Consider the following 9,748-nt stretch of genomic DNA (forward strand, 5'->3'; position numbering starts at 1 on the left):
GTGAAAGGGTGCGCATCAGAAACGGAGGCAGAAGCAAGTTGTTTGTGTTGTGTGGGGAGCAGAAAAGCAGCAAAGCTTGCCAAAATTCTGATTTATGTGTTGTAAAATGTGCCAATAATCGCCATTTTGCATGGCCAGCGCATCGAGGCAGCATTCCCTGTTCCATCATACACCGAGGCGTGCCGTTTCCGGAGGTGGTTGTACTTCGAGTTATCGTTCGCAGTCAACCCTGCTGTGCGGAGTTCTTAACAACACGAGCGAAGGATTCAGGGTGGATTCAGGCTTCGAGACTTGTGACTTCGATTTTATTGACTTCCGCGAAAGGATGCTCCCTCATCCGGCTGAGCAGGAAGGTGGTACCATTTTCGGAGATTTTCGCACTTCGCTGCGGACCAGCGTAGCTGACAGACGGTGTTCCGGAGTGAGCTCACGCAGAATGTCGGACTGTCCCCGACGGATGCTGAATCTTCTTCATGGCACAAAGTCCCGTAAGAGCCGAATGTAAGCATCTGTTTTACTGTCATCCAACTTCGGCTTCTACACAATCAACATGCACTCAAATCTGAACGGGAACTAACGCATTGCCTCTGTTTTCTCTCCAATCCATAGATCGTTTGATTTTTCTAATCAGGCAGAAAAATCGGTACAAACATCGCCCATCAAACATCCGAATAAAAATTGGCGCTTCGAGGATGCCCGCAGAGCGATTCTGGTGGAAACGGATGCTGCTGTCGGGCAACCGCGAAAAAGTCACGTCTTACTGCTCCGTTTTCCCGATCCGGAGTTAAGCAAAGAAATTGTTCAAGGTTTTTCGTCATGTATTGACAACGTTATATTTCACCGGCAATCGGCGCCAAGGTCAGTTTTGTGCAAACAATATAATTTTGTGTTAGCCACGCGTGCTCCAGAAAAGTGAATCTAAAGTGTTGATTGTGGATATGGACGGCTGTCTATAAAAATGCATTCAATCTCTGTTTCCTTTTGTTCCCATTTCGTGAAGGTATTGTGTTGTGCACTTAAAACCGGACGCGGATGTGGATTGTGTTATTAAGCACATTTCAAACATACCTTTCGGAACGGGCCATATAATAGTTGAAAGGAAAACACGCAACACAGATCCAAAACCAGTGGTGAGTTTACACGTTTTGCTGACCTCCAATATTTTATGAAACAGCATAGCATTTATAAATTATTTATTTATTATGTATTTATATAACCCATTCTTATATTATTCTAATCGAGAGATGGGATGCTTTGAACCAATGAAAGAATGTAATATAATGTAAAAGTGCATACGTATTGTGTGAAAATGCATATTTCTTCTCTATTTTTGTAGTTTAACTTAAGTATGTAAACAATGTTATATGTGTTATTTTATAATTTACTTATGAATATTCTAGACGTTAGTTAGGCTAAAATACGTTGTCACATACTGAATTCTGAAATCCCTTTCTGCATAGAAAAAGACTAACTTTAAAAAGTTGTTTGATAAGAAGGAAGACATTTTCGAACACAGTTTTACTTCTATTAATTTATTTTAAAATTTTACCTACAATACAGCCATGTAAATGTTAATGATTGTTTTATAAGTTTCTAAAAGTTGTTGATGATTTTTAATTTTTTTTCTTATTTTGAAATATCGATTAATATTTTGATAATATTCTTTGATGTTTTTAACATTTATGACTACAACTATTTATTTTGCAAATACGAACATAATGACATTTTTCATCTTTTATAAGGTGTTTTATAAGAGGCGAAGAACTTTACACCGTAATAAATACAGAAACATTTATATTATGACGTTGAAAGTGGGGGTTCTATGGAAAAGACAATTTTCTTAATATTTATGGCTTGTGGGTAGCGTGTACGTAGATTATGAGGAAAATCTTTTTCCTATCCCTTTTTGGTGTTTTCACTTTAAGATAGACGATTTTAATTAAAGATACAACATAAACAGACATGGTACATAAAATAAATCAACTATAAACCTATAATGCCATGTAATGGAAATGGCAACCATAAACTCAAATATTGCATCATCATTAAGCTAAATGTTTACGTGGCACTTAATTTTACAGCCACGGTTAGATCTAACGTTTTCCGCATTGCGATTGAACGGAATGAAACATTTCTCATACAACCTTTTAGGCATTTGCCGTCATTTTAGATTAATTGCCAACATTCCACGGACTTTCACGTTTTTTCACGTGTTTTACTACCTGTTGTTTATTTATTTTGTATACGTGACACGGGGGGTGGGTCAGTATTTAAGTCAACTTACACGTGTCCATTAAAATTGAGGCACTCACATGGTTCATACCTTCGATTTAGTTGTCGTGCTGCGACGTAGAGCAAAGTGCTATCTACTATATAGCTTATTTATTATTATCGCTTGCTTATTATTTTAAACATTCGAGTGAATGTCAGTGAATTTTAAACATTCGAGTTTAGCAGTCCTGTAGCAGCATGGATGCATTCCAGCAGCACACTCCAAAGATAGACGCTGAACCGTTTTCGTCAGTAGTATCTTCAAACTATCATTTGATATGCTTAGAGTGTCCTTTTTATTTTTCATCATCTGCCGACTTTTGGCATCATTTGTGTGGTTGAGCCCAGCTCTTAGCGTAGCGTTGTGCACATCAAATCATTGACCACGATAACAAACTGGTTTTAAAAAAAAATATCGACACACGGACGCGCACACAGTTCACGTGAAAAAGTACTCTGAGTGCGCTATTGCACTATTTCTTTCTTGATTGTGATTGGAATATTATGCACACCGGGGAAAAGGCAAAATAATGTCATGTGTTATGTACCCGGTTTAGAAATCATCAAAGCTGCTGGCAATTGAAGGAAACATCCACAAATCAGACACCACATTGGGACTGTCCCAACATTGTGTGCAGTGCAGTTGTTTGGCTGCACTCCAATAACCTTGATTTTGTCCACATGATTTGGAATGTTTTGGGTTCTACCACAATCTGCGGTTACGGTTGAGCTTGTTTTGAATTGGTCGTTTGTTTTTCGTGTTCATAGGCGCAACCAGAAGACATCGATCCGTACACACTGTTCATTGGCAACCTACCGAACGTGATTACCGTTCACACGATGAAGCAAATGTTTCCTGAGGCCAAGCGCATCGACATCGGCCATGCACAGCGTATTAAGCACACCCGGTACGCCTTCATTCGCTTCACAAATGTGGAGGAAGCCATCCACGCGTTCAACGCCAACCACAATAAGGTCATTGACGGAAAAAACATCATCATTCGCTTCCGGCGGCACAACGCTCCGATTGCGCTTCCGGAGGACACCACGACACCGAAAACGCCCAAGCGGCAGAAGGGTCAGCTGGTGGTGTCAGTCGAACATAGACCGAAACGGATTTCAGCTACTCCGGGTAACTCGGACACGCTGAGTACGATTAAAACGGAAATACTTGACGAAGATGAAAACGGTGTACAAGTTCAATATGCGTCGAAAGCTCAGGCGGGACATCCTCTCTCCGTCATCAAGTCCGAGGGGGACGATACCGACATTGAAGACAGCGAGGAAGAAGATGTGGACAACATACGTGATTGTATGTTTGAATCTGCTTGCAAGATCTTCCCACTTAAACGGTACTGTTTTCTGGTTCCTTCTCAGTTCTAGAGGAACACGCAGAAGACGACGGACTAAACTTGGATGAGATCAACCCGGATGAAAACTACTGCGAAGATGACGACACCGATATCGACAGCTTTGGTAAAAACTACTGGACTTTGGAGCAGTTGAGGCAAAATGCAAACGAAAATGGTTCCGTTCCTAGTCGAAATGAGGAGCTGGATGTTGAGTCGACAACGAAAACATCTTCTACCATGGTAATCGTAAGTATCGTTCTACTTTCTTCAAAAAAGTTTAAAACTCCGTTTCCAAAAACTGATACTCAGCTCATAGCGGCTATTTGTGATTTTAATACAGTACACGGCATGGGAAGCGATTTCTTAAGGGCAACATGCGTGGGATGTTTAGTCGATAATTATCCGATCCGCTATTGAAGTTGAATTATATGCAATTATAGTTTAGTTATCACTGATGGCCACGGACAGTTATCGACCCAACATTTCTAGCTGCACTATGGTATGTTATGTTCCGGTCAGTCGTGAGCAAAACTATTTGCCATACTTCACATCCACACGCGCCCAATCGATTCAAACAATATTTTAATCGTTTTTATTTACTCGCGTGGTTTAGATTTGGGTGAGGTTGTGTTGTGATGTTACCATCTTTGTGGGAAGCGGATTTATTTTTATCTGAAATTTTTGTCAACACAGGTTTGGGAATCGGACTGTGTCTTGTAATAATTGACTTTCGGCTATTTGTATTGGGTATACTCTATATTACTATATTTGTGTACTCTAGACTAGACACCTATCCGTCATCATTATTTATTCTTCAGCAATAATTTAGCGACATTTTCGACGATTTCAAAGTTACTGTATACAACAATGATTGAAAAGGCGATCATTTGGACCCGTCGAAACAAATATGATAGATTCCGTTTTTCAAATGTTTATTTGTCCCGACTTTTATTTGTGGTCTCAATTGTTCGTGTTCGTAAGCAACCATTTAGTAACTTTCCGTTGCCTATATTCTGCATCTGTTTCAGAAACGCAAGGAACACAAGGCCCCAACAACAGCTACCAAAACGAAACGTCGCGATGATCAGCTTAACGACATTTTCAGCTGTCTGGAACCGGATGATGATTTATCGTTATGAGATTCGGTGGAGCTGTTTTCGGACTTCATTCAGTACGTTACGCTTAACTAAAGAGCTGGTGTTGACTCTTTGTCCTAGTGGTTTGTATGTAACCGAAAGCGTGTTTTAGGTGCCTCATATGCGTTACGAAGTTAAAATGCGTTTTGCGAAAAACGTTATGGATTCTGAAAGCTGTAGCATTGCTCGACTGCGTTTTGCCAAACAATAAAATTAATTCTAGTTATGCAGCGAGATAGATTAAGCAAATTAGCTCGTTAATAAATTGACACAGCACGGAAACTAGCACGGTCCCAAACGACCGCAGATCTTCCATGGAAGGCACAGGAACATAAATATTGATGCCGATTAATTAGAGTATTCTATTCAATTCCATTAGTTTTTTTCCAACTTTCATTCCTTCATCATTTCACGGTCATAAAGACGTAAAATTATTTTAATGATATATTTGTCAACAAATACCCTGTTTATCGGTTTTCGTATGCCGTTTTCGATGTTTAGTCTCACAACACTGAATGCTATATTGTAAAGATTCAAATGAATGCTTACCGGAATGAACCTAGTCTTAGCTTTGTGGGAGAAACAATTTAACTTTGATTCCTTCACGAATCGTCCCGCAACTCTTGAATTCTACTAAATATTCAATATAAGTTTTAGTTTTAATTAAGATTAATTAGAGTTTGTTAAGACTAATTTATGCTTGGCAGTGAAGCATATTTGCGTCAAGTCCCAATTAGTTAATAGATGTATAGATTTTTTCAGTAAAAATGCGTGTGTTACTCAATATTAAGCTGTACTTTAATTTCTCAAGTACAAACACAGTCTATGGCCTTCCTGGTTCAATATTAGTTCAGTAGAGCGATAGCTTATTGTTGACACTCATTTTTGTCAAACCCTACAGGAAGTTTGGCCGCTAGTTAACTTTACTTGTGCTCCAATAAACTAGACATGATAATTCAATCACTATTACACCAATTATATCCAGTAATTTGTAAACTTTCCCTGTCTAGCGCTGTACAGCTTGAAGAAAAACAAAATCCCAAGCGAAAAGATTCCCCAAACTCAGTCGTTGGTGCCCTTTGTCGGTGGTTCTCTTCTCTTTTTTTGTTAGCTTCGGAACACATCAAGGGATAGGAAGTTTATTGATTTATACATCTTTCACTTAATATATTCACTAGCCCAGTACTTGAACAAACAATCGCCACAGGAAGCAAAGGCGACCTGTGCTTTATAGATCACAACGCCGTTTCAATGATATGGCCGTTTTTATAACCATACAGAAGCACCAGTGACGTTAGCTATCGGCCGGTCTCTTCCCTTTACCTACGCCGAACGAAAACGATGGCAGAAATAAAGATATAAAATGTAACAAAAAGTCTTTCAATTTCGACCTGTCTTTGGGCGGAACTTTGGGCAAGCAATATCAGCATCGGTTGGGAACGGTTAACAGCTTGTTGAAACATAGTTCCGAATATGCTTATGTCACCACACTTTCCACTTTCCACCCATTCGGAAGAGATACTACATATTTTGCAGCCATGGTTGGTGTATGGCCATAATAATTGCGCCGAGCACAATCATGCGATGCGATGCGGCGTTACAATTCTACTCGGAGCCGCAGGCGGTAAATGGGCGATATTTCAAGTTACCTACTTTTCTGCAAGGATTTTGGAAAACAGAGCGTCTATGTAAGAATAAACTAAAGACTTTCTGAAGATAAACAAACGTGGAAGCGGAAGAAGATGGATAAGCCTGTCGATAACGGAATGTACGAATGCACTAACAGTGAACGTTTGGGTTGAAAAGAATAGGTTCATCTATGCTGTTGGGAGGCAAATAGCAGCGAGCCACTTGGGAACTGTTTCGGCGGTTCATAACCGAGATAACCGTCCGTTCGTCTTGTGGTGGACTCCCGATTTGATAAACACGCTCAATTGTTAGCCTAAACTGTGACTTCATATATAATGGGTACACGCGGCGCGGCCCTTCAGTCGTTGGCAGTGTAAAGGGACGTGCGCAGAACCAGCATATTTGGAACAAGTTGCAAAATGAACGATATTGGTGTCCGATTTCGCGGGCTTCTACAGCGACCGTATGAGCCAACGATAGTGCCCAAGTCTAACGGTCAGGTGTACTTCGATATGCCCGATAGTTTCTTAACCGAACACTATCGTCCGTTTGGACCCACGTTGCAGAACCGTTACAACACCAACGCCCCGACACGAATTTCTTTGTCGAACATCACGCCGGAACCCAACCTGGCATTCGCGGATCCGGTCAGTCGGCGGGGGGCGTTTTCTGTGTTTCAGCCAACGCACCAGCAGGCGGCAGCGAGCCTTATCGAGCTGTTCCTGAACCAAGCGAACCCGGAAACGCTCAGTGCTATGGCCGCCTATACGCGCGATCGGGTCAATGGCCCGCTGTTCCAGTATTCACTCTCCGTAGCCCTCATGCATCGTCCCGATACGCGGAGCGTAGAGATTCCCAACTTTCTGGAACTCTTCCCCGACCGGTACGTGAGTCCGACGGTGTTGCCTCAGCTACGGGAGGAAGGAAACTTGGTCGACCAGGACAGCAGGCGAGCGGTGGAAATTCCGATGAATTTCACGGCCTCCGACCGGGTCGACGAGCAACGGCTGGGCTACTGGAGGGAAGATATCGGCGTCAACCTTCACCATTGGCACTGGCACCTGGTCTACCCTGCGCGTGGCCCAGATCGTATCGTGCGAAAGGATCGACGAGGAGAGCTGTTTTACTACATGCACCAGCAGACGATGGCTCGCTACACCGCCGAGCGGTTCGCTAACGGTTTGGGGCGCGTACGGCCGTTCAATAACTTCCGAGAACGGATCCCAGAGGGATACTTTCCTAAGATTACGCGCAGCTCTGATGGGAGGTCTTACCCTTCGCGTCATCCGAACGAAATTGTTAGCGTGAGTATGCTGGACACCGTTAAGCAGAGACTTACGGCTTGATACTAAGCTTATCTGCGCAGGACTTGAATCGCGTTGAAGATGGCGTCGTGGTTTCAATAGCGGACATGGAAACCTGGACGGCCAGGATATTTGAAGCCATCAACAGTGGTTTCGCTCAATCGGTAAGAACCGAGAAGCATCGCAGGACGAGCCACAGCAAAGTACGATCCGTTCCGTTCTTTCAGGCCAACGGTCAGCGTGTTCCGTTGGACAACCAAGCTGGAATCGATTTGCTGGGAAACATGGTCGAAGCGAGTACGTTGTCGGTCAATCCGCAGCACTACGGGGACCTGCACAACAACGGACACAACATGTTGGGCTACATACACGATCCGGACAACTCTTTTCTGGAAGGGTTCGGGGTGGTAGGCGATAATACGACCGCGATGCGTGATCCGGTGTTTTACCGTTGGCATCAACACATCGATAACATTTTCGTGACACACAAGCAGCGGTTCAGCCCATACGGCAGCAAGGAGGTGCTGACGAGATAATGGGCGTACGAGATTCGTTCGGTCCATAATGAGCCAATTTTCTTGTACTTTTATCCAGCTTCTGTACGCTGACGTGTCCGTCGACGACTTCGCTATTGAGCTAAACAAAGCCAACGCTCCGCCGAACATTCTGCTCACTTTCTGGCAAAGGTCGCAAGTAAACCTGGGCACAGGACTCGACTTTGGTCCGGCTGGCAATTTGTTCGCCACCTTCACCCATCTTCAGCATGCCCCGTTTTCCTACAAGATCAAGGCCACGAACCGAGCTAACGCAACGCGCCGAGGAACCGTACGCATTTTCGTGGGTCCCAAGACGGACGAGCTGGGCAACACTATTGCGTTCCCTGACCAGCGGCGTCTGATGATTGAATTGGACAAGTTTACGGTGTCGTGTAAGTGACTAGCTAACATGGCGATGGAACCACTGTCTACAGTTACGGTTAATTATTCTGCTTGCAGTGAACGCAGGGCTCAACACGATCATCCGACGTTCCGATCAATCGAGTGTCACTATTTCTTACGAGCGAACCTTTACGAATGTGGCCGCGTCAGCTCTAACTCGCAACGACGCGATACAATTTTGTAACTGCGGTTGGCCTTCCCATTTGCTGCTTCCCAAAGGAGGGCCAGGTGGTATAGAGTATGAGTTTTTCGTCATGATTTCCGACTACAGTCAGGACCGCGTTGAGGACTTCGATGAGTAAGTATAAGCCATAGCCCACGGTCACTGGCTTCTTCCTTCCTTCTTCGATACTAGATAAGCTGAAAATCCGCAACCCTTTCACCCTTTCCTTTTGTAGATCGGTGAACTGCAACGATTCCCACTCTTTCTGTGGTTTACGCGATCGCCGCTATCCGGATGCCCGGAACATGGGCTACCCGTTCGATCGTTTCACTGCCCCCACCGTGGGAACTCTGGCACAGTTCATAAAGCCATACGGAAACATGCGCACAACGCCGGTGAAAATACGCTTTACGAATACGGTGATCGCGCGTGTCTGAACATGCTGAATAAAACCGGAAAAGGACGTTAGTTGTTTTGGGTCTGGTGGGACTGAAAAGATTAAATTTGAGCTGAAAGAGTTTCATGGATTTTTCGATTGATTTTTATACCTTGAGAATCGAACAATTTTCAAATAAATCAAACGTTTACTATATTGAAATGAAAAATTCTATTTTATTCAAAATATGTACCATCGCTAGATATACACTTCTATATCTCAGCTCAATCGTGGATTCCCAAACGAAAGCATTTTTCGATTTTTGAGGCAAACCAATTAGCCGATTTCGACTTCCCTCCCATCCATCCAAGTGATTTCATTGTCTCCCGAACCAGTTTTGCTTTGTGGGTCATGGAGGCGCCAGGTTCAGTGGTCATTGAGCCGCACCTGGCGCCTCCATGACTGTTTAGTAGATACGGCATTCTGGTCGATTGATCATTTGTTATCAATAGTGGTCTCAATTTACTGTTTCACCAGGTTTTAGGAGCTTATGTTACACCTTTCTGGTGTCATCAGAAA

At 43.2% G+C, this 9,748-nt stretch overlaps 2 protein-coding genes across 2 annotated transcripts; both read left to right on the forward strand.

Moving 5' to 3' along the window:
• Positions 1 to 130: 130 nt before the first annotated feature.
• On the forward strand, positions 131 to 6,071 carry LOC131215338 (uncharacterized). Its single transcript, XM_058209726.1, has 6 exons — positions 131 to 501; positions 610 to 858; positions 1,001 to 1,130; positions 3,040 to 3,583; positions 3,649 to 3,869; positions 4,652 to 6,071. The coding sequence occupies exons 1-6, from the start codon at positions 131 to 133 to the stop codon at positions 4,760 to 4,762; spliced, it is 1,626 nt and encodes a 541-aa protein (XP_058065709.1). The 3' UTR covers positions 4,763 to 6,071.
• Positions 6,072 to 6,780: 709 nt separating this feature from the next.
• Positions 6,781 to 9,349, forward strand: LOC131206024 (phenoloxidase 8-like). The gene is made up of 6 exons (XM_058198376.1): positions 6,781 to 7,692; positions 7,755 to 7,856; positions 7,920 to 8,213; positions 8,287 to 8,620; positions 8,688 to 8,928; positions 9,029 to 9,349. The coding sequence occupies exons 1-6, from the start codon at positions 6,808 to 6,810 to the stop codon at positions 9,228 to 9,230; spliced, it is 2,058 nt and encodes a 685-aa protein (XP_058054359.1). The 5' UTR covers positions 6,781 to 6,807; the 3' UTR covers positions 9,231 to 9,349.
• Positions 9,350 to 9,748: the final 399 nt, after the last annotated feature.

Source organism: Anopheles bellator, chromosome 1, assembly GCF_943735745.2.
Source record: "Anopheles bellator chromosome 1, idAnoBellAS_SP24_06.2, whole genome shotgun sequence".
Classification (NCBI taxonomy): domain Eukaryota; kingdom Metazoa; phylum Arthropoda; class Insecta; order Diptera; family Culicidae; genus Anopheles; species Anopheles bellator.

Coding starts and splice junctions, on each gene's coding strand:
- LOC131215338 (XM_058209726.1), top strand. CDS start 131: ATGGCCAGCGCATCGAGGCAGCATTCCCTGTTCCATCATACACCGAGG. Junction 1,131..3,039: donor ACACAGATCCAAAACCAGTG/GTGAGTTTACAC, acceptor TCGTGTTCATAG/GCGCAACCAGAAGACATCGA. Junction 3,870..4,651: donor CATCTTCTACCATGGTAATC/GTAAGTATCGTT, acceptor CATCTGTTTCAG/AAACGCAAGGAACACAAGGC.
- LOC131206024 (XM_058198376.1), top strand. CDS start 6,808: ATGAACGATATTGGTGTCCGATTTCGCGGGCTTCTACAGCGACCGTAT. Junction 7,693..7,754: donor ATCCGAACGAAATTGTTAGC/GTGAGTATGCTG, acceptor TTATCTGCGCAG/GACTTGAATCGCGTTGAAGA. Junction 8,621..8,687: donor GGACAAGTTTACGGTGTCGT/GTAAGTGACTAG, acceptor TTCTGCTTGCAG/TGAACGCAGGGCTCAACACG.